The sequence below is a fragment of the Sciurus carolinensis genome, chromosome 5 (assembly GCF_902686445.1).
Source record: "Sciurus carolinensis chromosome 5, mSciCar1.2, whole genome shotgun sequence".
Classification (NCBI taxonomy): Eukaryota; Metazoa; Chordata; class Mammalia; order Rodentia; family Sciuridae; genus Sciurus; species Sciurus carolinensis.
This window is the reverse complement of record NC_062217.1, coordinates 151,999,225-152,026,181: the sequence shown is the minus strand read 5'-3', so window position 1 is coordinate 152,026,181 and position 26,957 is coordinate 151,999,225. Positions and strand designations below refer to the sequence as shown.

Sequence of the window (26,957 nt, the reverse complement as noted above, 5' to 3'; positions counted from 1 at the left end):
TAAGAGGTGATGGGATCATGCGGGCTCTGCCCTCCTGAATGAATTAACGCTGCCATTGTGGGAGTGGGTTCTGATAGAAGGATGAGTTCATCCCTGCTTCCTTTCTGTTTCTTGCTTTCCTTTGCCCTTTCACCTTATACCAAGGAACGACCCTTGCCATATGCTGTCACCATGGTCTTGGACTTCTCAGAGTTCAGAACCAAAGCAACACCTATTGTTTGTAATTTGCATAGTCTTGGGTATTGTGTTACAACAGCAGAAAATGAACTAAGATATCTAGTATGGTCAAGAGCATGGGGTGTGGACTCAGCTAGATTGGGTTCAAGTTTTTTGCTTAATATTTTACTGGTTATGTAGGCTCAGGCAAGTTACTAGCTTCTCTGAGCCTCTCCTTCTTCCTGTGTCATGTGGAGATAACTATGGTAGCTACTTCATGGGGCTAAAGATTAAATGAGCTAATCGGTATAAATACATTACACTGTACTAACACGTAGTTAACATCTAGTTACCGAAACATTAGCTAACCTTTCGTTATCTAAATGGTTTTACAATTTATTGTATAAGACATGCATTTACATATGATACAAAGCAAAGCATATTCCTGTCTATTTATTTAATAAGTCAATAGTTTATTTTGAGCTCGTGAGGGTAGGGATGGGCTTTTGTTTAATGTTCTTGCTTATCAGGCTCTCAAGTCATAAATGCTCCATCTCTGATGGCAGCATCCAGTCCTAGTTGCCTGGCTTTATGGCTCTTTCCTCAGTTGCATTTGAGAAGAAATTCTCCCCACAGCATGAGACTGGCACTGTGACTTAGCGATGGAAGGGGAGGAAGGACAGTTACCCGAATGCCAAGCATGCAACCTGGGCCTTCACACGCAAGTCCTGGTTCAGGCAGCAAGGGAGTGTGTGATGCCAGTGTGATGCCCAGGTGTCTAAGTGCTCTTTGCTAATGTTCTTCCTCCTCACCATGGACCGGACCCCAGCCCTCTCTGGCTTTGGTGGTTCCCTCCCTGGTAGTATCCCCCAAGACCTATGTAATCAGAATCACTAGGGAATTTTGGAAGATCCCTCATGAAATCTTCTAAAGTTATACTAAAGTTTGAGAACCAGTAGAAATTAGCTACCAAAAAAATATATATAATAATAATAATAATGACCCCAATTTTATGTTCATTGTATACAACATATATACATATAAAGAAGGAAAATAAAACCACTTGTTTTGATTCTACCCTTCTATATCATCAGTAACATTTTCTTGAATGTCCCTGTAGACGTGTGCAGGTTTGCTGTTTGCATGCATTTGATGTATGATGTAGCACCCACACAGCACCTGACATTTACGTCCTGGGGGACAGAAGTGACAAGAAGCATGGCCCTGGCCATGGGGCACCCACACGCATGTGAAATGATGCCCAGCACAGCTTGAAGGCCTGTTTTGGTCACCTGCTCACCTGCTCTTCCCTTTTCCCACAGGTATACATTATCAACGTGACCTGGTCCGACTCTACCTCTCAGACCATCTACCGGAGGTACAGCAAGTTCTTTGACCTGCAGGTGAGTTGTCTGGAGCTCAGATGGTGGCCTGAGTCTTTCTGGTGGACTGGCCTCTAATGTCCTACCTCATCAGAGAGCCCCCATCAGAGCACTCATGGTTGGAATTGAGGTGGGTGCAGAGGGACAGATGAGGGAAGCCGTGCTTATCCGTCTGGGATATTGCACACAGACACTCAGGGCGTTATTGACTTGCTCAACAAAGAGGCAGGAGGATGGCTGTGGGTGCTACGGCCTGAGCAGACATGTCTGTAAACATTCAGGATGAGACGCAAGCCGCCACATCATTTCAGGCAAAGAAAAGCAAACATGAGGAGAAGACTGAAACAGAAAACAAGCAACTTTTTGAAGTCCAGACACAAACTGGGCATACCACTGTGTCTGCCTAACCAAATAAGGCACTTGCCACCCAGTTAGTACATGTGGATGGTAAGTATGTGTCTCTAATTCACACAGGCATGTTCTCATAGGAGGGCGGATTACAGATCCTGCAGTTACCATTGCAGACACCCCCTTGGTGCCAAGAAATTTAGTTAGTGACAAGTGACAGTTTTAGATTTATGCTGACTGAGACAAAAATATATGAGGGAAGCTTATGCAGTCTACCAAACAGAGAGCAGAGCAGTGACTTTGGGCATTCCTTAACCTGGGATCGGCTTCCCTTCTGTCTTGTCTTTGTTTCCCTCTGGCACTGTCCCCGCTTCTACTCCCTCACTCCGTGAGGTGCTTGACTGTGAAGAGTTCTTGAATTTCATATCTGTGGTTCCCAATAGCAGACACACTGACTCCAAGTTGACAAATCCAAGGGAAGACTCTGATTGGCCTAACTTGGATCAGGTGCTCTCTCTGGATCAGTCAGAATGGCCAGGGCTAGAGGGTCATACAGAGCAGACATGGCCACCAGGGAGTCTACTCCTGTGTGTCAGAGGCAAGTATCAGAGAAGGGAGAGTCAGTGTGAGTTGGCTGAGATAGTCTAGATTCTACCTCAGGGCGTGAACCTGGCTATAGGAAGAAGAGACACCCACTCCTAGCACTCAGGACAAGAGTCCTCCTTCCCTTGTAGGCATTTGATGGTGGCTTGTCTAAGAGGTGACTGCATGTTTGCCCCTAATACCTGATTTTATCTCCTTGTCCTTATTGCTCTTCCTCTGAAACAAGCCAAAGGTAATCCAGCTTCCTGTATTACCTTCCTTTATTCCCTGGTCATTCCAACTGAATGTCCCATTGCATATGGGATTGAAAGCCACTCCTTATTCTCTGCCTTCTTTCTCTTCCTCTCTCAATTCCTGTCCAGTCTCCTTGGGTCCTTCCAGCATAAACTGGTGGGATTTGCTGACACCCCATCAATGAGTACAGTGTGCTGGACAGGAAATGATAACTCAGTTGGGGAGAGGGAACCTGAAAGAGCTCATTGATGAGTGGGATGAGGTCTGAAAGCCAGTGGAAACTTCCAAATCAGGACTTTTCTTCCCCCCTTCCGTTCTGGTCCCCTACCCACTCCAAAGTTACAGAATCTCACAAGAAAGGAATGTTGCTTCCCTGCTTCTCCCTTGCCCAGAGGGCTCATTTCCTGCATTTTGGGAGGGGACACAAGCATGGAACAGCTTGTGAGATGTGCTGGCCCTGGTCTTGATGGCCATGAGCATGGCCAGGCTTGTCCACGTGGGTTCTTACCATCGGTCCTCCATATCTGTGGTTCCCACATCTGCAGATTTGTCCAGCTGCAGATTGAAAACATTTGGGAAAAAAAAGTTTGTCTAACAGGTACAGATTTTATTCCTTGTCATTATTCCCTAAACAATGCAGAAGAGTTGTTTACAAGTAATCTAGAGATTTAAAGTATACAGGAGGATGTTCGTAGGTTATATGCAAATACTGTACCGTTTTATACAAGGGACATGCACTCCAGAGATTTTGGTATTTGTATAGGGTCCTGAACCAATCCTCTGGGGATACTGAGGCATGACTGCAGATACAGCTGGTGGGAGTTGAGATGGACCTTTGAAATTCAGCCTTGGAATCCAGTGTAGCATCTTTGTGAGCCTGTCACACACCATGTGACTTCTTCATTCCTTTTCACTTTCCGTAGTGTTCATTCATTCATTTTCATGACTTTCTTATTTATTGGGATTGCTAGTTTTTATATGGTAGCTCCTGTAGAGGAAGAGCAAACGGAATGTGTAACTGATTTTCTAAGAGGCTACATAAAAAGTGGCTCAGAGCTTGGGCAATGGGGACACATTGCCCGGAACTGGTTCCTGATTCTGTCATCATGTAACTCTGGAAGGTTCCTTAACTGCTCCAGAGTCAGTTCTCTGATCTGCAGAATGAAGTTTTGAATGGTACCCCCCTGGAGGGTTGTCATGAGGATTTGAGAGGTATCACACGGTGATGAGGGTGTTGGGCTGTGTTGTCTGAGGGGCTGGGGCTTAGGATCTATCTCATGTGTGACTTCTCCCTGCAGACAGACTGCTGTGTGCTGGTGTATTCAGAGTATGCAGGTCACAGCCTCCCCTCTGGAGGGGGGCAGGCAGGAGTACATGGGGAGCAGGGGTGGCCCACAGGGCTGGTCTCAGAACCGTCTTGCTCCTCCCCTTTCTGACTGAGCCCCACCTCCCCAGAACCCTGAAGACCCAGTCTCAGGAAGCCAGCCTGAGGAAAGCTTCTCCAGTTTGTGGTTCTGGGCCTTCTAGGGGCTGTAGACCTATTGGTGATCTGGTAGAAACCTTCTCCCCAGAAAAAGCACATACACGCACAATTTAACTTCCAGCCGCAGGTGTTCACAGACCCCCTGTGGGCCGCCAATGAAGAGCACCTAGCCAAACCAGTTTAGATCATGAATTGTGCATTCACTTCTGACACTGCTTGGGCACCATTTGGGGATCTCTGTTTGACATCCTGAAGATTGCAGGTGACCTGGACACCCCTTTGATGGACCCCTGGGCCTCACCTCCCCCAACACAAGTTGGTTACTCTGTCCCCAGTGAGGGTGTCCCTGTACATTCCCTCTGGTTTCGTCCTTGTCACGTGGAGTCATTTGCCCCTGGTGGAGGTCAGATTATCACAAGGAGGCTCTGGGTTCCCACCTCTCCAATGTAACCCAGGAATCATGTGCAAGGTGATACCAAGCGAACCTGACTCCTCTGACTGATTTGAGAGCCACGGGATACATGCAGATCCAAGCTCATCCAGAAAAGCACACTTCCATTTTTCCCTCTGGAAGGGCAGCAGGGAGATGCACAGCTTTGCCCTGCCCTGCGTGCCTCACAGCCCTGAGGCCAGGGAGCAACTGAAAGGCGCTACATTGCAGGTCTGAACAGAACCTCCAGACTGGGCTTTTCATTGCTCTCTGCTGCAGAGTCCACACCAGCACAGTCCCTAGCCTCACTCTGTGTGCACCCTGAGATATGAGGCAGGATGTCACTCTGGGTTCCCATCTTCCTCTGCCAGGACCTGGCAGCTCTGTATGTGGAGAAAATCCCTGGGCGTGGACAGGCTCCGGCAGGCAGCACAGCAGCCAGCCCCCAGGGGCAGCAAGAGGGAGGAAGTGCCTGATGGCTTGCACTTGGGGAAGGCTTGTGACCCCTTTGAGGTGACCTATGGCATCACTGAGCCCTCTACGGGGCACTTACAACTCTGGTGGTGCACAGGGAGCTCTTCATAGAGTGTAGGGGAAATTGCAGGGTTAGGGGAGAGAAGCCAGAGGTGGCAGGTAACTGCTCCTGCAGCGCTTACCCAAGCCTTAGCCTGCGCAGGGCAGATCCTGTTACCTGGCTGCTCCCCTTCCCACGCTGCCACGCACCTTCCTCACTCACTGGCTTCCTGTTTCTGGCAAAGCCCTGGGTCAGGGTTGTCAGTATACCAGATGTCCCATATAGTTGAATTTCAGATAAGCAACAATTTTTTTTTTAAGTATAAATATGTCCCAAATATTGCATGGGATGTACTTACACTAAAAAAGTTATTTGTTCTTCATGTGAAATTCAGAATTTTTCCTGTGTGTTCTGCATCTTTATTTGCTGAATCTGACAGCCCTACCCAGGCTAGGTGAGTGGTGAACAGAAGCACAAAGAGACTGAGACACACAGGCCCACACAGAGCCTGCCAAGGCGTTTGCACTGTGCAGACCAGAAATGGCACAGGCTGAGGAACAGACTCGAGAAGGACAAGGTCTCTTCCTCCCTGGAGTCTATACCTAGTGGGGAGAAAAGCTTCTTCTTTTATTATTTATTTATTTATTTATTAGTACTGGGGATTTAACCCGGGGGCACTTAACCACTGAGCTACATCCCCAGCCCTTTTTATTTTTTATTTTTGAGACAGGCTCTCACTAAATTGCTTGCTGAGGCTAGTCTTGAACTTGCAAGCGTGCCCCAGCCTTCCGAGCTGCTGGGATTACAGGCTTGTGCCACCACGCCTGGCGGAGAAAAGATTTTTAAACGATTAGTTCACTATAGATGAGATAAATATTAGATTGAGGTACAAACAACATGCTCCTTGATGAAGAGGAAGGACAGTGCATTTTTCCTGGGAGGCGGACAAAGAGTCTGCCCATATGGTCTCTATTGGTGGTGGTAACCTGGAGTGATAGCCATATGCCCCCATCCCCAGTTTAGGGGAATTTGGTTGTGTTTTGAGAATCACAGTTATTGGGGTAAAGCGTGTCCCTAATTTATTTGTTAGTTTGTTCATTCATTTATTCCTGTTTGCTCCCTCCCTCCTTCCCTTCTCCCCTCCATCCATCCAACAGAAAGTGTCTGTCCTCCTCATCCCAGGTGGTATGCCAGGCTCTGGGGGTACCCTGATGAACAAACCCCCAGGCTCTGGGGGTTCCTGATTCCATGGGACTCACAACTTAGCGGGGGAAGAGAGATTCTGCTTTTAAAAAGGCAAGCAATACTTTATACTCTTCCAGATGTACAGAGAAGGTGCCACAGACACATGATAAGGAAACCTTCTACTCTGGCTTGAGGAAGTAAGTTTTATCTAACAGATTGACGAGGTATTTTATCTAATTTTACTTTTGAGGACTGGAATTCTTTTGTGCTTCTAAGAAGACTCTTTCCCCAGGCAAATGCATGAACACACACATGCCCAGGTATGAACGCTTGAGACTCATGCTGTCCAGTGCTGTGGCCACTAGCCACGTGTGGCTTTTTAAATTTACATTAATTTTAAAATTTAAAAATAAAATTAAAATTTTAGTCTTTTCACTATACTTGCCACACTTAGTGCTCAGTAGCCACAGTGGCTAGTGGCTATGTGTTGAGCAGACTTGGGACATTCCTGTCATCCCAGAAAGATCTGTAGGGCTGTGCTGCTGTAGACTGTCTTACATACAGCAGGCTCTATCTGGCTTCATGCCTACCCCAGAGTGCTCAGGGGTAGGCCCTCCCCACATTGTCCCCTAAAATCTTCCAGGGCCCCAGCAAGAATAGGGTGACTGTGTCCTGCATAATTTTCCCCATCAATAGAGCATTTCAGCAATTCCAAACACCTCAGTTTCCAGAGAACCAGGTCAGTTTCCAAGGAGGGCTTCCAGAGCATTTCAGATGTCAAGTCGAAAATAGGAAAGAGGTGAAGCTCTTGATTTCTAAAAATAACTCCCCACTCAGCCCTGTGGGACCAGGAAAAGGAACTGTCCCAGAGGGAGCTGGGCCGGGACAAGGCCTAACCTTGCGGCCTGTTTGGTTCCAAGGGGACTGTCTTGCATTAAGGGGAGAAGTAAGAGGGTGAGGGCCGCAGATTCCTTTAAGTTACCTTCTCATCAGCAGCTGAACCACATTTCCCCTCTCTGTCAATTTCCTTGCACAGGTCCTTCACTTTAAGTGACTTCCCCGTGACCTGGTCCTCTGAGGAAGGACCGGAAGACTCTCTGAAGCCCTGGCTCCATCGGGGGTTGTTTCACAGCCTGACCTACAAGGCGCTGGGCTGCAGTAATTTCTCTGCAAACATTGGCTCCACGGTGCTGCTGGCCCTTTAGTCTGAACCCTGGCCAGCAAGTGCACTGGGTCAATATTTGATCAGAGCTGGGAGAGGCCCTCAGCTTTCCCTGCACCACTTGGAAGACAGAGTCAAGAGAGCTGTTCAGGTCTGCTCGTTTACTCTGAAGGGCTTAACCTATTCTAGAGAGCTTTTATCTCTCTTCCTTATTCATTTCTCCAGACTCTCTGCCCACGGAACCACCCCAGGGTCAGACTCCCTTTCCAGTGCTCAAACAGCCTGGCTAATGATGAGTGAGCAAAGCTATATTCCCTGAATCATCAATACCCAGCCTTAGATGAATGTGGGTTTGGATGAGGGTGTGGGTGTGACATAACTTATGGATACATATGGGATTGTTGCATTTTTAGAATTAGAAGTGTTCTTATTCTATGTCCTTCTCTTAGCAGGTAAAGAACTGTGTTAATTTTTTATTCATGAAATTTTTATGAATTTATTTCAGTTTGATGTCCAGAGTGGACCTCAGCTGAGATCAGACTGGGATGATCCTGGTGTGTACAAGGAAGCAAGAGAGGGTTTCTCCTCTCCTGCAGGTCTCTGCTTTTTAATTGTCCAGGGAATTTGTTTTAGATCATTGACCCCAGATGAGAAGCAGGGGGTCAAAGCCTGGGGAGGACACTTAGTAATTTCCAAAAATGATTTTCTGCCGAAGATTCCATGGAGTTCTAACACCCTCTGTGCAGGTGTGGTAGCCCCATCAGTGGGGTGTACTGTGGCCTATTGTGATTGCTCACATGGAGGAGAACATTGACCTTGACCAAGGTCAGTCTCAGTCCCAGGAGGGCTCCCAGAACCTCCTGTTCTTTGACATGATGACAATGGGAAACAAATGACCATCCACAGAGGGCTGCTAAGTCAAGTGTGGTATTCTCATACCGCTTAGTACCGTGGTCAAAACAAATGTGATTGATCTCAATTCCACGGATGAATCACCAAGAAATGTCAACAAATGAGCAATTGAAAGTTTCAGAGCAGTATTTACAGGATGATGGCAGTTATTCAAACAAATGCAAAAGACATATCTTTTGCAGGTACATACACAGCATATGTATGTAAAAATTCTTAAGTGATCTGGAAGGATGCACTTTAAATTGGTCACAGTTAGATGGGGGTTAGGGAACACCAGTAGCAGGGAGAGATTGGTTAAAGGAGAATCCTAAGACTTTTCTGGAATGTTTTACTGTTTCAAAAAAGAAGAATGCACTTGTGTATTATTTGTAACATTAATATTTAATAACTAAAGAGTTTTAACTATGGGCACAGGGGTACACACCTATCATCCTGGGGCAGCTACTAAGGAGGCTGAGGCAAGAGGATCCCAAGCTTGAGGCCAGCCTGGGAAACTTAATGAAACTCTGTCTCAAAATAAAATAAAAAGGGCTGGGGATGTAGTTCAGTAGTAGAGTGCTTGCTAGCATGTTAAAAGTCCTGGGTTCAATCTTCTCTGCAAAAGAAAGAAGGAAAGGGAAGGGGAAGAGGGAAAGAAAGAAGGAAAGGAAGCTATTGGGAAATCTAAAATAAATTATGTCACTTGTGGTCATTACAATAAAATAGGACATAAAACACAGGTTAAAAAGTAGACATTAAGAGCATATCTAGGGACTGGGGCTGTAGCTCAGTGACAGAGTGCTTGCCTAGCATATGTGAGGCACTGGGTTCAATCCTTAGCAATTCATAAAAATAAACAAACAAAGGCATTCTGTTCATCTACAGCTATAAAAACTTTTTTAAAAAAAGAACATATCTAGTGAAAGAAAGAAAATGAAATTAATTATTAAAAGCATATTAACTTACTTTCCCTGGATCATTTCAGTGGAATATAACTAGCTAGATCTCATTAGAATCAACCCCATGGACCTGTCCAAATTATCTTGTCAAACTAGAATCTTTTTTTGAAGCATTGCTTAAAAACCCTGAGCCACATATAGAGCAAGAAGCCCTCTGGCAACAGTTCTTGTGTCAGGACAAAACCATAGTGAGGCAGGTGGCAGTAGAGCACAATGGAGAGGGTATGTGGTGTAGGACCAGGGTGACTGGATTCCAAGACCAGCTCTAGCCCTTACTAACTGTATAGCCTTTGATGAGTTATTTAACCTCTCTGTGCCTCAGTTTTCCCATCCTTATAATGGGTTCAATAAATACCTACCTCATAGGGTGTAATAGAAAGAATGAAATGAATTGATCCATGTAAAGTAAGCCCTTAGAAAAGTGAGGGAAGCTGAAACATTCCTGGTTAGGCCCTCAGAAACTTAACTATAAGAGGAAACAGCCAGAGATTCCCCACTCCATCTGGAGACAAAGGTTTCTTCCTGTGACCCAGTAAGATAGACTTCACTTTCACCAGATAGTGCCGTCCGCCTCCTTACTTTTAATTACCTTCTCATTTCCTCCCTGCAATGCTATTAGGAAAACACTATTTTTATAAAAAAGCAATTATTGGCTGGCAGCTTTTCCTTGCTCTTAGAAAGAGGGAGGCATCTTTCAAATGCCCGATGAGGAAAGCCAGTTATGGAATTCCCGAAGCCCCAGAGGGCTCTCCTGAGGCTTCAGGAATTCCGTAACTGGCTTTCCTCCCCCTGGGGGCTGGCTCCTCTTCCAGGCACACCCTTCCTCTCACCCCTGGGGCCCAGCTTCTTTCCTGCTATGTACCCCTTGGGCAGGTCTTGTCTTGGGGAGAGCCTGCCAGGGTGGGGAAGGACTGTGGAGTGAGGGGAGGGGAGGCGACCTGGTCCCTGGAGGTAGGTTCAGGATGGGAAAGCTGCTTACCATCGTCTTGGGGTTATGCTGGAGGCATTGGGAAAAGTTGGGGGTTTTTTTTCCCTCTAAGCACATGGCATTCGTAACCTCTTGTGTGGTTGCGCAGCCCTGTGGGTTTGGAAAGACCCTTGTACAGGTGGGGCTTCTCAGATCCAGAGCAACTCAGGGCCTGGCTCTGAACAGATGGAGAGCGGGGGTAGGAGGAGGGCAGAGGCAGCAGGGACAAGTATCTGGGGGGCTCTGCACATCTGTGCAGAGGGGCAACAGGAGCAGCAGGTGGGCTCAGGCCCTGAGAACCACTTTATAGGGGTCAGCCACGCAGAGCCTGTGGGTTCAAAGAGCACAGAGGAGCTTGTCCAGTGCTCTGACAGCCCGGAGTTGGGGCATTCTTCCTGTGCTGCAGGGACGCTCAGGAATCAGGCTTTTCCATACACCATCTGTAGCTCCTTTTGGGTACCTGTGCGCCTTAAATCCAGCTACACACCTCCAAGGCCCAGGAGTTCAGCCATGTCTGTTCCTAACAGATGTAAAGTCCTGTCAGATAAGTCCCACCAGAGTGTGCTGGGAAGTCGGAAGCCATCTCTTTCCTTTGCTACCCCTTAGCTTCTCTCTGAGGTCAGGCTGGGATTTTTCCTTCCTTGCAAAAGGAAGCTCCTTCATGCACTAGGGAAGTCGCAAGAGAAGCTGGAGTCTCCTCCAGGTATTAAGCCATGGCATTGGTCATTCGCTCTAAATTTCTGAAAGTCCTTTGAGTGAGGACGTGGGGAGGGGTATTGGGGAGAATGTCTGTTCCCTAATTTGCAGTCTGTTGAGAATATGTCTCTTGGGGAAGAAATCACCATGTGCAAATACCACAATATGAAGGGTACATACGTGTCACAAAACAGTGTTAACCGTGTCCACTGGGGAATCATGGAGAACTCTAAGTTTTACAACTGGAGGCTCTTAGAGATCATCTACCAGCATTCCTGTCACCGTGTTCCTGTCATGCCCACAGCAGACATCTTTCGTTGCTCATGGCACTCTCTCATCCTGTGCCCATGCAGACATTATTAATCAACCATGAGCCCATGACTTCAGAATCCTTCTAAAACACAAAGCCAAGCTGGGAGTGGTGGCATATGCCTGTAATCCCAGCAACTCAGGTAGCTGAGGCAGGGAGATTACAAATTCAAGGCCAGTCTGAACAAGTTAGGGAGGCCCTAAGCAACTTGGTGAGACCCAAAAAATAAAGAGCAAAAAATAAAAAATAAAAAAAGGCTGGGGATGTAGCTTAGTGGTAAAGCACCCCTGGGTTCAATCCCTAGTGCCAAAAAAGAAAAAGAGAAAAACAAAGATCTTCAGGGAGTCACTACCTATCAGTTGGCAGTGGTCTTTTGGGATGAAACTGACCACCCTCTGAGCTAGCGCCTTTCTATTATTTGACAGATGAAAAAATTAAACCCCAAGAGGGAAGTGACTTGTCCAAAATTATGGGACCAACAAGTGACAGCAGGACTAAAAGCTGGGTGCTCCAGCTTCTGGTTTGTTCCAATCTGGGTTTCTAACCCACCCAGAAGTCTCTTTCTGGTTTGGTTGGGCAGAACAGGAAGCTCCTGCTATATCACAGAGATCTCCTGGTGGAACTTCTCCCCAGAAAGAAGTTGTCTGTGCCAAGAGCAGAACTCTCCAGCGCCCAGAAAGGTTCACGCAGCTCCCTCAGGCATGGGTGCTGCCTGGAGCTCAGCCCGCCGGGGCAGCGTGAGTCAGCGTGCACTGCCCCTGTGACTGCTGGGAGCTGCACACCTTGTTTTCCTGGTGTAAGGTGTCATACTGGGGTGTGTTTGGGTGTCACGTCAGGAAGGTGGTGGAATACATTTGCCGCCCTGGTCACCTCCCTCCTGCTCTGGTCTTGGGCCCACAGGCCTGACCTAGAAAACTCAGTTCTGTCCCCACCGGGTCCCCATCCACCCCTCTTTGGATGACCAATGAGAAATTGGATGGAAAGTGCTTAGAGGGACGTTGTTCCTTTCTCCGACCTGGAGAATGACGGAAAGGAAGGTCTTTGGTGGCCAGGTGAGTGATGGGTGTGTGTGTGTGTGTGTGTGTGTGGTGCAACCCAAAGCTTTAGCCCAGCAAGCCAGCCCCTTCCTGCAGGAGCAGTTTCACATCAGTCTTGGTTCCCGTGGAGGAGTGCCAGTTAAGTGCCTGTCACTGTGCTTGTACTGGGGACCTCCAGAGGAAGAGCTGGCCTGATGGCCCTGACCCGGGCAGGAGCTGGAAGCTGGTGGAAGAATCCGGGCGGGGCTGAGTGCCCAGTGGGTGTTGCCCCAGAGAGGATCCTTCATGTAGACCACCCTCGTCAGGCCTGCACGCGGTGACGGGTGGCATCCTGTGTGCGGCGAGGCAGTGCCTGGCCTGGGCCTCGGCATCCTGGGCTTCCCGCCTCCTGCTGGCAATGGCAACAGTCAGCTTGCTTTTGCTTTGACTCCTCTGGCGACAGGCCTGTGGGCCAGCCAGAGTGAGCTCCAGGAGCCCGAGGCGCGGCTCTTCTGAAGGAAGACAGTTTGTTCATCCCTCTGGGAGTGGCCTGCCACCAGCAGGGGCCCTGGGGGATGGGAGCTGCGTGGATTCCCCTCATCAGCAACCCACCACCCCACACTGGACCTCAACTCCTGGGTGACTTTAGGGTCTGCGATCACCTGGTCTCAGGGAAGCTCCTTCAGATCAGACCACTGTGGGGATCACTGGAGAATTAGAGGTGCTTTCTTTGTATGATCAATTTAGCTGCAGCCAGAGTAAAAAAGGTTTCAGATCTCCAGAGACCTCCCCTGTTGGATGACATCAAGCTCTTCAAAAGGGTTTGCGAGTTCCTGGTGCCTAATCCCCAGCTTCCCAAGTGGGGCGGTACCTTGCACGAGGGAAAACTCAGGCTGTGCCATCAGTCTTGCTTGGGCTTGGGCCTCGGCCCCACCTCTTACCAGTTTTGTGACTGAGCAGTGACCTAACTCCAGGAGTACCCACGTCTCACCTGCACAATAGCTGTCATTACAGAATCTGCCTCAGAGTGGTTGTGAGATTTTAAGGAGACAAGGCACAGGAAACCTTTGCCACCGTGCCTGGAGCAGCTATGGAACTTTAGGAGTTGCGAGTGTGGCCTCAGCCTTTCTGAAGAGGGAAAAGGCTCCAGGTTCCCCCTGTGAACAGTGGCTGTCCAGCCTGGATAAGAGGAACATTTCCCCAGTCACAAAAGGGTCCTGGGTACCTACAAACTACAATAAATGGATGCTTGGAGATAGGCCTCCAAGCCAGCCAGGGATTGACTGCAGATTGTAGGGAGCCTTTTCTGGCACCCAGCAGAACCTCTCTGGAACTCTAGCTCGGTGCTGGCCAGAGGGCTGGGGAGGGGGCTAGGATTGGGCAATGGAGTCCATGAGAATAAGTGGACCATGTTCATATATACCTTCAAAGAAAACCCAGACCAAACAGGAAGCATGAGGCTGGAGCACAGGCTGGAGATGCCTGCGGAGTGTGGCTCAGCATGCGACAAACTGGCCATTCTTCCCACTGTGTCCCCTGAGGGCCGCTCTGGTGAAGGCTGACTCGCTCCCCAAGGAGACAGGCTTGTTTTGTCCTGAGATTCCCAGGGCCTCCCTTCCCACTTGGAAGTTTGTGGAGGAATCCCCAGGGGAGGGGTAGAGGGAACTCCTCTGTGTGTGCCCCTGGGGGGTGCCACCGCCTGTTCCTCCCTCTTTTCAGCAGTACAATGGGGCGGGACCAGGCAGAGAGACTGGGCCAAAATGCCCAAGTTTTAAGAAGATTTGTAGGAGCCTCAAAAATGTAGATTCTATTCAGTACTTCGTCGGTTTTTATTGTGTATTAGGGGAAATTGGTGCTGCCTCCATAGGCCCCCATGATGGGCAGCCATAGCTTCTTCCTGCTTCCAGAATAGATGGACCTCTTTCTGCCTTCCCTGGGTCATGCTGTGCCGAGGTCCTGTGAATGCAAGGAGGCTGGCAGTGGCCTCAGCCCCTCCTCGCTCCCCACAGAGGGTCAGGTTTAAGGGCCCTGTGGGTAAGTTGGGGTGTGGAGGGCAGAAGTCTCAAGCTGGTTCTTCCCCTTCTCTGACTGGACAGGCGGTCCCCTGGGTCTCATCTGTCTGTCCCATTGACTAATCCCTCCCCACCCTATGCTAGCTGTTCCTCTGGAGCCATGTCTGCCCCCACTGCTGTCTCTGCTTGAAATAGCCAAGCAGTGAGCTTTTGTCCAGGAAAGGGAGTGGCTCTTGTTGGGTCATGCTGGTCCCAAAATACCCCACAGCTGTCGGCATCTGGGTCAGGTGGGCTCAGGAACAGGCGAGAGGGCTTTGCCCTGCCTGGAGCGTCTTTGAGAGTGGTGGCTTTTTCTGCTACAAGCCTCTGCCATCAAGTAGAGGTGGGAAGGGGTTAGCACCTGACCACATTTGTTGAGCACCTGCGCGGGGGGGGGGGTCAAGTCGCTGTTTTGGGGGTGAGCGGAAAGGCTGCAGGCAGCCGGACTAGAGTGACCTGCAGGCCAATTACAGGTCCAAGCGGACATGCCAGCAAGGTGACCCTTCTAGGTACTTCGACTAGTAAGTCACACGTGTGCCTCCACCTGGGCGTGTTCCCAACCCAGCTGCTGCCTGGGCTCTCCCCACCTTCTCCCCCTCCCCCTCCTCTTCCTCCTCCTCCTGCTTCCTCACTTGCCTTGGTTGGCAATGTTCTTGCTTCCCAGGATGTCCCACCCTCCAGTCCAGCCCCGCTCTAGCTGCTTCTCTGAGCAGTCAGCTTTTCTTTTCTATTGTTTAATTATGAAGTTTTCAGTCCCACAGAAAATGTAACAGGCATCAGTGGACCTGCTGCCCAGTCAGCACACGTAACATTTGGCCGCTTTTGCTTCAGAGGCTATTTTGGGGTGCAGGTAGAGGAGGTGTCTGGTGAGTACTAGACTCCCTTCCCCTGCCTCAGGTCCAGGGGGCTGCGGCACTGGGATGTTCTGAGGAGGTGGAGCTGGAGTGGGGTCTCAGGGAAGGGCTGGGCTCTGGTGCTCCGGTGGGGAAGCTCCAAGGGACTCAGGGTGTGGAGGTGGGGCTGCCTCGTGCAGGCCAGGGGTCTGCCATCTCTGCCGCATGCTCCGGGCTGTCCCGGAGCAGCCAGGACCTTCTTTCCCTGTACTTCCTTCTTCTTCACCTCATCCCAGGTGGATAGCTGTCCCCATTTGTGAGGTCACCAGAGGAGCCCCTTACCTGGGTCAGCCACAGGACAGCCACCGGGAAGAGCAACCTACAGCTGGGCTCCAGGGTGGCCTGGAAGACACCACGCTCAGGGGGGGAACTTTTCCTATGACTTTTCCTGAGTTCCCTGGCAGGAGTCAAGTTCCCCCCAGGAAAGCCCTCGTTAAAGACAGCAGGGCTGGGAAGGCCAGGCTGGCCCCGGGGCTTGCCTCCCTGCGGAGGCTGCTTTACAAGGCTTCCCCTGGCAACGCTGCCCAGAGTTTTATTTGCGCTTTGGGATTTCTCTTTCCATCTGGGCTCCACCTTGTCCTTCCCTTTCCCCTATTGTGAAGAGACACCAGGAAGCCCTTGCCTGGCAGGAATTCCAGAGAGAAGGGACAGGAGGGGTCTTCTGTGGAGTAAAGGACAGCCTCCATTGTTTGCCATCCAAAGCAGCCATGCCAGCTTGCCCTGTGAAGCCATCGGACCAGGTTGGGGCGCCCCGCCTGCTAGGGTCACCTGTTAACCCTGAGGTGCCAAAGGGGGCTGAATCTCAGCTGGGACCACCCCAAACCTGGCTGCTCACATCTGACATCCAGCCGAACAGCAGGTTGGCTCATCCTCACCAACTTCCCTCAACAGAGCCCAGAGCCCCCGCTCCCTTCCCACCACTGCTCACACCTGTGCAGCCTGCCACTGTCCACCTGGGCACCCGAGATGGACTCCTGAGGGATCTCCACACCTATGCCACTGCTACAATCCGGGCTTCTCACTGATCGAAGTGATCCTTTTAAAAGCTCAATCAGGTCATCCACCCCTTGCTTATTACTGTTCGAAAAGACTTGCTATCTTTTGGGAATGAACTCTTAACTTCTGACCCTGCCCCAGACCCTATGCGATCAGCTGCTGACACTCCAGATTCGTCTCCTTGCACTTGCTCTTGGTCTTCCAGCCTATTCCCTTTGCTACGTTTCTTGAAAACCAAGCACAGTGCTGCCTCAGGACCTTTGCCATTGCTGTTCCTCTGCCTGGGACTCCCTTCCCCCAGGTCTGCAGGCAGGTGACTGCTAGATACCCGGACCTCAGGTCATGTGGCACTTTTCATACCGTGTCCTCAGAGCCCCCTGCCCTGTTGCCTTCAAGATATTTTTCATATGAAAAATTAACCATTTGTTTGCTTGTTTACTGTCTCCTCCTCACCTTCCCCCCAGAATGTGAACTTTAGGAGGGCAGGACCCTGCCTGCTCAACAGCCTCTTTCCGCATGCCTAGCTCAGTACCTGCTGCCCAGTGGGTGCTGGAGAAATCATGAATGATGAATGCCTGGCGAGCTGGCATTGTGTGAGGAATGGTGAGAGAGGCCTGCGCCCTCCCTCTCTACTCCCAAGGCCAGTTCCCTGCCGTCCCTCCTCCTGTGTGCCCATCTTTGCCTGCAGGCTGCACTGCTACTGGGATTCACTTGTTAAAGATTAGATGGAGTCCTCGTGGCAGAGAAGAACGAGAGATTCTCAAATTGTTATGTGCACGAAGCTACTTAGCATTCTTGATAAAACACAGATTCTGAGGCTGCAGGTCTGCAGGGGCTTTTGACTTTACCTTTCCACCACGCTCTCAGCCGACGTCCACGCCACGAGCCTCGGGATCACACCTTGAACGGTAAAGGCATAGAAAGTTGGAAAGATCAATGTCTCCATTTCTTTCCTTTTCTTACTTCTGTCCAAATGCCATTTTTGAACAGAGCCGTTTGGTCCCAGCTCTTTGTGACCAGGTACGAATTTAACCTGGTGAATCTGAGCTCTGTGTGAGGAACGCTGTTCTAGCACTGCCTAGAAGCTTCCCAGGGATGGTGTGAGCTGCCTCAGAGAGGTATCAAGGTGGTGGTCACGTGTCAGGAGTGTGATCCCTGTGTAAGAAGCAAGAGGTTTTTTGCTAGAATTCAGCTTTGTGTCTCGGTGTGGTTTCTCTAAACTTGTGGAACCAGGATCTCAAGCTGTGGCTCATTCACCTATGATGACTTTTAAAGGCTATCCAGCAAGTCCTCCACCCGCCTCAGTCCCGAGGCACGCTTGACATTCTTCATATTGTCCATGTGATTCGGTGGACAGAGCTGGCAGGACTAGGGAAGGGAGATGTCTTGGGCTGTGCACAAAGGTTTAGTCATGCTGGGAATGTCGTGTCTGACTTGACCGGATCTAGATAGCATTCTTAGGAAGGTTCTATGTTGTCTTCCTCCTTTGTTGTGATTCAACAGACCTTGATTGTGCTTCTTTGTATTAGTCAGGAGGAACTTACGGCTGGGTAACAAACTCTTGGTTGCTTATAAACATTTATTTTCTGTTCATGTCCCAGACTGGAGGTCTACAGGGAGATTTTCCAGATTGTGCTTAGGGGAGAGGTACCACCCCTGTTGGTTGGGATCCAGTCACATAATTACACCTCCCAGCAAGGGAGTCTGGGAAGTGTGGGTTAGGTGTGTCCAGCTGAGGTTGGCCACTATGCTGGACAGTGGGGCTACCAAGGTTCAGACATTTTTTGTTTGAATTTGTTTGAATTTTTGTTTGAATTGCTCCCAAGATGCTTGCGGGCTTTTGCAGGGAGACAGGCACATAAATGAATCATCGACATGGGTGTTAAGAGTAGTTCCAGAAGTGTGACCTATCTACAGAAGCCTTCTAGAACAGGGAGTTGAGGAACCGCTGCGTGCTATGCCTGGGAGCTGTGCAGTGGGGGGACATACCAGGGTGGCAGGCATGTGACTAGTCAGATCAGTCGGGGCACAGGCTTGCATCCTGTGGACTGCAGAGAGCCAACTGAGGGTTGAAGTTGGAGCCAAAACCCTCAGTGGGGAGCAGGTGGCAGCAGCATTCGGGACTGGTGCATGATTAGCTCTCTCCTTATTGGGGTCTTCAAACAGGTTTCAAGTGGATCTGGGTCTCTTATGCCATGATGTTCCTAATAGGAGGAAGGGAGATGATGGGGAGGTGACATGGTGCAGGCAGAACTTAGGGACCAGCTTGGCCTTTGCTGGGTTTACCTGACAGTACAGGCTGGACCTTTCCCAGATTCTAGGACAGCCCAGTTGCTCTTGTGTCCTGGTTAAGGGGGTTGGTGGGGAGGCTAGTGCTGACCTCCAGCTCCAGGGTCACTTCCAAGTCAAGCTCTTGGAAATCAAGGGCTCCAAACTGATAGCACAAGGCCAGAGGGAAGAGCCGGCTGTGCTCACTTTATCCCTGATCCCCACCTTCTTCAGCTTTTTTTTTGGAGTGGGGATTGAACTCAGGGTGCTTTACCACTGAGCTACATCCCCAGCCCTTTTTATTTTTTATTTTGAAACAGGGTCTCACTAAGTTGCTGAGGGTCTTGCAAAGTTGTTCGGTTCACTTTTAAAATTTTTCCTTTTGCATAAGACTTTTGTGGAGAGGGGGCTTTAGAGTCCCTCAGCTAGGCGTGGTGGCGCTCATCTATAGTCCTAACTATTCGGGAGACGGCAGAAGGATTGCTTGAGCCCCGGAGTTGGAGACCAGTCTGGGCAACATAGTAAGATATCATCTCAAAAACAAAAAAGTCAGACTGGGGAGATAGCTTAGTTGGTAGAGTGCCTGCCTCGCAAGTACAAGGCCCTGGGTTCAATCCCCAGCACTGCAAAAAAAAAAAAAAAAAAAAAAAAAAAAGTCTTCAACTACCTTGACCCATTTGGAATAGAGAAAAAAAAATGGTGAATGGAAATGCTTGGACATGGGAGGGAAGAAGGTTTGTTATTCAGATGCGACCTGTTTGGCCTCTCTTCCCATCAGGAGGGCACATTGAGGATCAGCTCCTGAAATCTCACTGCCTTGAACAGCAGCCTGGGCCTGGACCACCAAGGGTCTGTTTTGGCCTCATCTCTGCCAAAACTTTGATCCCATGGAGGCCAGGGCAATTTGGGGGCCACACTCCTTGGCCATTTGGAGGATGAGCAGAATGGAGCAGAACTGAGGCTGGGTGTGTGGTTTGGCTGGGAAGAAGGTTCTTTCTTTCCTCGTCCCCCTTCTTCAGGGCCTCTTCCTTTTTTTGGCCTTTGGAGATTCATGTGGGAGGGAGAAATGTCAGGCAGCTCTGGGGGTGGTCTAGGGACCTTGGGAGGGGTCTCCAGGCAGGGATAGGGAACAGCTAGAGACCCTGAAGAAGAAACTGGGTGACCCAGGCAGGATCCTGACAAGAAAAGAAAGACCTCATTCTCAGGGGGGAGGGCCACCACCCACGCTCTGGTCCGGCACCAGCGTTGCTCTGGCCGTCTGTCCTACACGTCTCCTTCACCACTCCCTAGCCTGTGCACTGGCCAGATGTGTCTTTCTAGATTCTCCTTTCACAGTGTTCCTCCTCTGCTCAGCATCCTCCAGGGGCTCCCTGTTTCCCAGAGCAGGAAGTCCAAGTTCTTCGACTCCATCTGTGATGATCCCTGCAACCCGCCCCCCCTATGCCGCCCAGCACACACCCTCCTTGCTTTAGCACTGGGTTCCTGAGGCCCTAAGCACCCTCCCGGGAAGAGGAGCCAGCAAGCAGCCGGGCTGCACACTGGGTGCTGGGAGGAGATGGGCTCGATTCTGATTCCGTTGTAGGAACTGCATCTTGGGTGCATCTGGGGAAGCCCTACGTCTTGGTCCCAGAGCCAGGCGCCGTGCTGACTGGATCCAGAGCCCCTGGCCTGGCACCCTTGTCACTAGCTCTCTAGGTGATTGGCTGTCCTGGCATCGTGCCCTTTCCTCTTGGCCAAGGGCAGCCGAGGTTGCGTGAGGGCTCTCACCTTGGGTCAAAACTCAAGTGCCTTAGGAAGGGAAGGGCTGTGAGTCACAGGTGAAGGATCCTGAAGGCCCCTCAGCCATTGGCAGGGAGGGAGTCGCGGGCCTGGCCAACAGCCCTGGGCAGCTCCCGGAAAGCGGAAAGGGATGATGGCAGCATCAGAAATGAAACGATGCCATGAAGTCTCTTCTGTCCCCATTTATCAAGCATTGACAGTAAGCCAGGTGCCCCTGATCACCTGCACTACCTCACCTAATCCTCACACCACTGTGTGGTGCTGTTTGTACTCACCTATTTACAGGTGAAGAAAGGTGACTTGGTCATAGTCATGTAGCAAAGGGATAAGCTAGAATTCTGACTTCAGAGCATTATAAGACTAACTAGAGTACTAATAATGGTAAAGCAGTGCTGAGGGAGGCAACTGCTTCTGATGACTTCCGCTTTGCCTGGCATGTGTTAAAGCACATTACATATCCTTTTCCAACCTCACCTTAGCCCCCAGGTAAGGAAAAAAACAGGCTTGGCCCCATTTTATAGATGAGTAGAATGAGGCTCAAAGAATAAGTAGGAATAATTGAACCTGGCATTTGGCAGCACTTTCTCAAGTGTCTTCTTAGATCTTCGCTACACTCATGGAGACAGGCGAGGCATGTATTTCATGGGTGGGGCTGTTGTCACCCAGAGAGTCCAAGTCACTTGCCCCAGTTGCCTAGCAAGTCCTTGACAGGCTGAAACTGAAGCCTTCCTTTCTTGACTCTAATCCAGTGTTCTTTTTCCTGCACAAAGACCATGGGTCAGCCGGTGGAATGAACCCACTGCTGTGGTTTAGGGGAGACTAGAGAAGTGGGCTTCCTCAGGTTTGAGGAGGCACCCCAGGAGAGTGCTGTTGATTTCTTCACTCCGCGTGCGTCTCGTGCGTCTCCCTGCAGGTGTCGGCTGTCAGCCCAGGCTCCACCATGTTAAGTGCAAAGCACATCCTGACAGCCCCCACACGCCTGATGAGCTGCTGGAAAAGCCAGAGGCCTCCACCCCAAGCCTGGCCCACGCACACCAGCTGGGCAGCTCCCCTGGGGCCTCTAGATGCTCATAGCCAGGCTGGGCCTGGCCAAGACCCCTCCCAAACCCATTTGTCCCCCACAGTCTCCCTGTTGCCTCCCTGGTCACATAGTTATAGCCTCCTAAGCACTTTCCCTAGCATTAGGGACACAGCCTGGTATAACAAGAGTGACGATGACAGTAGTGACAATAATAGCTGATGTGTACAGAGCACTTAGTGCTGAGTTCAGCGCCAAGCACTTTATACACAGTATCCCACTTCATCTTCCCTCCCACGCTCCCGGGCAAGTTCTCTCACTCACTGTCCCCATTTTACAGACGAGGGACATTGATTTGTCCAGTTCTGCCTAGCCCTGCACTATTTATTCTTTTTTTTTTTTTTTTCCCCCAGTGCTGGGAATTGAACCCAGGGCCTTGTGCCACTATTTATTATTCTTCCATTTCCTAAAATGTTGTGCAAGTATCACCAAAGTACAGGGAGAGACTTTGGAAGAATATGGGCAAAAACATTACCTTTTAGAAGTTATGTCCTGGACTGACTGACTTTCTTTCTTTCTTTTCTTTTCTTTCACTGGAAATTGATCCCAGGACCTTGAGCATGCTAGACACGTGGTCTATCCCTGAGCTCTATCCCCAACCCATTGTACATTTTATTTTGAGGCAAATTTGCCCTCAGTCATCCAGGTTGGCCTGGAACTTGGGATTCTCTAGCCTCAGCCTCCCAAATAGCTGGGACTACAGGCCCCATTGTAGCCCGGCAGTTATACATTGTTTTAAAAGTGTGTTATATATCCTGCCAAATTCACATGTTATGATCCTAAGCCCCAGTACCTTGGGATGTGATCTTTTTTGGAAATAGAGTCTTTGCAGATGTAATTAGTTGAGATGAGGTCATCCTGGAGTAGGGTGGACCTCTAATGTACTATGGCTGGTGTCCCTATTAAAAAGGGACATTCAGACACAGCCAGCCACCCACAGAGATCACCATGTGAAGACAAAGGCAGAGATCAGGGTGATGCTTCTACAAGCCAACAGTGAGGCAGACGTTGCTGGCAACTACCAGAAACCAGTGAGGAGTCATGGAGCAGAGTCCCCCTCAACTCTGAGAAGGAATCAACTCTGCAAATCCTTTGGTCTCTGATTTCCAGCCTCCAGAACTGCGAGACAATAAAGTTGTTAAGCCACCTAGTTTGTGGTACTTCGTTATGATGACCCTGGCAAACTAATATGGTCAGAACACACACGCCCTGATACACGTCTGATCTGAAGACAGAGGAAGGGACCTCAAGCCAAGGAACAAGGTGGCCTCTAGAAGCTAAAATATGCAAGGGAGGGGATCAGCTTCTCACCTGGAGTCTTGGGAAGGAGGCAGCTCTGCTTCCCTCGACCGAGTGGTCACAGCTGGCGGTTCAGGGAGCATCACTACTCCTTCAGGCTGGGCATCACTCCCACGGTCCCCCACCCCAAAACTCCAACCACACGCAGCACCATCCTCTGGCTGACTTCTTAAATGGCTTTTTTCTCCCTACATTCTCATTTCCGGTGCTTCTCCAGGATGCCCTACCCCCAACCTCTGTGAGTGGCATGTCAGGTATCTGCCCAGCACTGGTGCCAACTGTGCGCTCACTTCCAAATCACTGGAATAAATGTTCTGGAGCCTCCACCCTGGATCCCACTTCTTCCCTGACACACGGCAGCACTCTGGAATTCATGAGCGAGTCCGTTCAATCCCGTCTGACTACCTACTGTAGACAGCCCTGATATTCTCACGAGCCTTGATGCTTGCCATTCTTCCCTCTGGGATGCCGTCCTCCATGCTTGCCAGTCCCCCATTATTCAGGGCCTACCTCTGTTGTCTCCTTCTCTGAGTAGTCCACTTTGTTCACCTGGCCACACTGATCTCCCCCATAGCATGTCAGCAGGTTGACACTCAACTAATACCAGGTAAATGCCTTATTGCACATATGGGCATCCCAGCTCCCAGTCAGATCCTGGACCATGATTCATACTCCTGAATTCTGCTGGTGCAGTACATGGAACATCCTAGGGTTATTGGGAAGGGATTTGAAATGGTAAAGACGTGCATGTTTTCTAAAAATGACTGTTAGTCAACTTTTTCACTGTAACCAGGATGCCTGACAAGAACAACTTAAGGAAGAAAAGGTTATTTTGGGCTCACAGTTTCATGGGTTCAGTCCATAGTTGACTGGCTCCATTGCCAGAGATGAGACAGAACAAGATGGTGGAAGAGGGTGATAGAAGAAAGCTTCTCAGCTCTGGCAGCCAAGGAACAGGAGAGTGAGGTACCAGGGATGAAATATAGTGCCCAAGGGCATGCCACCTGTGGTCTACTTCCTCCAGCCACACCCCACTTGCCTACAGTAACCACTCAGTAATCTATTCAGATTATTAATCCATCAAATAGATTAATTCATCAATAGGGCTACAGCTCTCAAAATCGAATCATTCCATCTCTGAACATTTCTACATTGTCTAACATGAGTTTTTCAGGGGACACCTCATATCCAAACCATAACTATGGCCAAGGAAGACTTCTTTAACTTATTAAGGACTTTGGAGTCTTGGAATGACCCCCTCTCAAAGTTGGAGTATATTTCAGTGCCATGAGTCTTGAGAGGGGAATGACCAAATTGATTTTGCAAAAACAGAAGACAAAGTTTGATTTTGAGACTTACTAAAATCTACAGGAGCAATAATGAATGGGGTGGGTCAGGATATATATTTTTTCCATATGATTGATTATACCTCTATATCTCTATATATATATCTATAGGTAGATATCCAGATAGATATCTGGATAGATATAGCAATCATTGGCCTATATCTAGGAAGTGTTCATTTATATAATATGTGTGTTATTTATAAATATATATGTATATATAAATAGAATAGCATAAAGTTCAGAAATAGAACCTCACATATGTATTTAAGTTGTTTTTGACAAAAGCATCAAGATACTTCAATGGGAAAAAGATTCTTTTGAGCAAATTGTTCTAAAGTGATAAGATATCTATACCCAAGAAATTAGGTATTGAGGTTTGATACTGGATTTAATTTGAACAGAGAATTCCACCCAACTCACCCTTCCCTTAGAAGTTAGGATTTGCTAATAATCACTAGAGAGGTGCTGTTCAGTTCCTTCCCAATCTGTTATTTCGGTATCCTCATATCAGATGGGCTCAACAAGGGAGCCAGGACCCTCAAGGGTGAAGCATACTTCCTCTTGGGCAAGGGGATGAGGAAAGCTTGTACAAAGGAACAAATCCCGAGAGACCACGTGTCATGGTTAGGTAGGGTGTAAAAAGAGAAAGAGCTGTTGGGATTCAAAGAAAAGAGGCATGGCCTTTTTCTGGGACACTGAGGGAAAACTCAAAGACGGTGTCATTTGTCATCAAAGAACAGAAGAGAATGGGGACGTGCAATACAGGCCTTGAGGGGCCAGCACTTTAAGGAAAGCTGCTCTGATCATTGCTGTCCCCTGTCTCTGTGATGCTTACTGATGTGTCCCCAGCATCTAACATAGGGCCTGCTGAGTCCTCAATGAGTAGAATGAACAAATGAATTCTGAGTTTACCCTGGATCTCTCCTGATCCCTAGAGACTGGGTGGCCTTATCCTTTTATAGGGGAATGTTTAGGTCAGGGAACCCACCATCTTCTTGTAATGTTCCCTTCGTTCCTGATGTAGAGGGTCATAGGGATTAAAGTTGGAGGACTGGGGCCCCAAGGCTGGAGTCTCTGGGAACTCCACCCTCTCCGCAGGCAAGGAGTGGGCCTCTTGGGTTACAGATGTGCCCCAGCTTGGCCGGGCCCACCCTCCTCTCCCGGTGTTTATTGCTGCAGAGCCCTGCCTGCGAGCTGCTGAATCAGCTTTCTCTGGCTGGAGCCAGCTCCTGGAGCCTCACTGTCCTGTATCTCTCACACCATCCACCCCTTAGGTAAACAGCTGGCCTCCTCCCCTCGCTGCGAAGTTCTGACGTGGTTGCAAGGGGCTCCATTAGCCAGATGCCTCTCAGTCCAAAAAGGACCCTGGCAGTGGGATCTGCTTTTTTCCCAGCCTGAGTAAGGACCCTTCTGGAAGACTCCACATCCTGCCTGAAAAGGTGGCCGCCGAGCCCCTCCTGGGCGGGGTCTTCCGTCCTCACTGCCCAGGCACCCAGGCTTCCTCCTCACGGGAGGCCCAGCTGGCGTCTAGCAGGCAGCCCCCTGGGCTCAGCCTTTCGTGCAGTTGTTTTATCTGGGGAACCTAACCCTGCACATTGGCCAGGGACCAGGTCAAAGAATCCACTGTGCTGTCTTCCTGGCCCCCCGGGAGGGGGCGAAGGGGCGACATTTGCATTATGCATCAAGCATGGTCCCACTGCCCACCATCCCACCATCTTATGGGCCAAGGGCTGAGGTGCTGGCTCCACACAGAGGCAGCTTGGCTGGGTGCTTTTACTTGGTTTGTTGTGGAGTCAGAGCCAGGGGATTTGCTTTCTTTGAAAGGTGGCCTGTGGGCAGAGAAACTGTCACTGACTGCTGGTTAGCTGGTCTTCCTCCCATGTCGAGTGGGCTGTAGGGATGACCGATGGGGAGGGCCAACACGGAGGCCCTGCTGGCTTAGCCGGAGTGGTAGGAATAGGTGACTGGCAGGCTGGGCTCCTGAGGACTAGCGGAGGGGAGCAGGCCAGCTAGGGGCTCACAGCTCTGGAGTAGACCGATTGACCCAGGAGATGGGCTTATCTTGACCTGGGAGTGGGGTGGGGGGCGGGGGTGGGGCTAGACAGAACCAGAGGTGCAGGAGGAGGAAAATCTGCAATTGAAAGAAGAGGTGGGCAGAGGCTGCTGCAAAGCACCTCTCAGGAGGCCTTGTGGAGGAAAACTCAAATCTGCCCACTTATTTGCCAGGCTATCAGATGACCCTGCCTTCCAGGAGGCACATGAACCCATTGAGGGACTTTAGACTGCCCTTCGGCTAGGAAGACACAGGTAGTGACTGTCACTTGTCCAAGACAGAGCTGACTCACCCCCCCAGGAAGCCTCCCCTGACCTCTTCAGCTCCCACTCCTGTTCATGTCTTTTCATCCTCCAGCACTCTGGACTTGCCTTGTCTAGCTCTAGCACCAGATCAGAGGTTCATGCACTTCCAGGTGGGGCCCAGGAACTTGCCTTTTTAACCAGCAAGCCCTCAGGTGAATCAGGTGGGTGTGCACAGACATCCCTGGCCACCGTGCTATAGACCAGCACTGTCCAACAGAAAGACAATGTGAGCCATATATGTAATTTAAAATGTTCTAGTAATGTTTAAAAACATAAGAAGGAAATAAGTGAAATGAATTATTTAAATTTAATTTATATCCTGATGTAAAATATCAACATGCAATCAGTACAGTTTCTTAATGAGATAGTTCACATTTTGTTCCATGCCAAACCTTGGAAATCCAGTGTCTATTTTACACAATGCAGCTCATTTCATGTTGGACCAGTCACATTCTAAGTGCCCTGTGCCCCGTTGTGTGCTGCCATGTGGACAGCAGAGCTGTAGAACTTTCCTACTAAGAGTGTGGCCCACAAGCCGGCAGCCTCAACAGCA

At 49.7% G+C, this 26,957-nt stretch overlaps 1 protein-coding gene across 2 annotated transcripts in view; it reads left to right on the top strand.

Annotated features, from left to right (window-relative positions):
* Positions 1–26,957, top strand: part of Sh3pxd2a (SH3 and PX domains 2A) — a 225,410-nt gene that overhangs the window by 48,432 nt on the left and 150,021 nt on the right. For both annotated transcript variants that reach the window (XM_047552631.1, XM_047552629.1), the window contains exon 2: positions 1,479–1,559. In XM_047552631.1, coding sequence (XP_047408587.1) covers positions 1,479–1,559 — 81 coding nt within the window. The remainder of the gene's footprint in view (positions 1–1,478; positions 1,560–26,957) is intronic.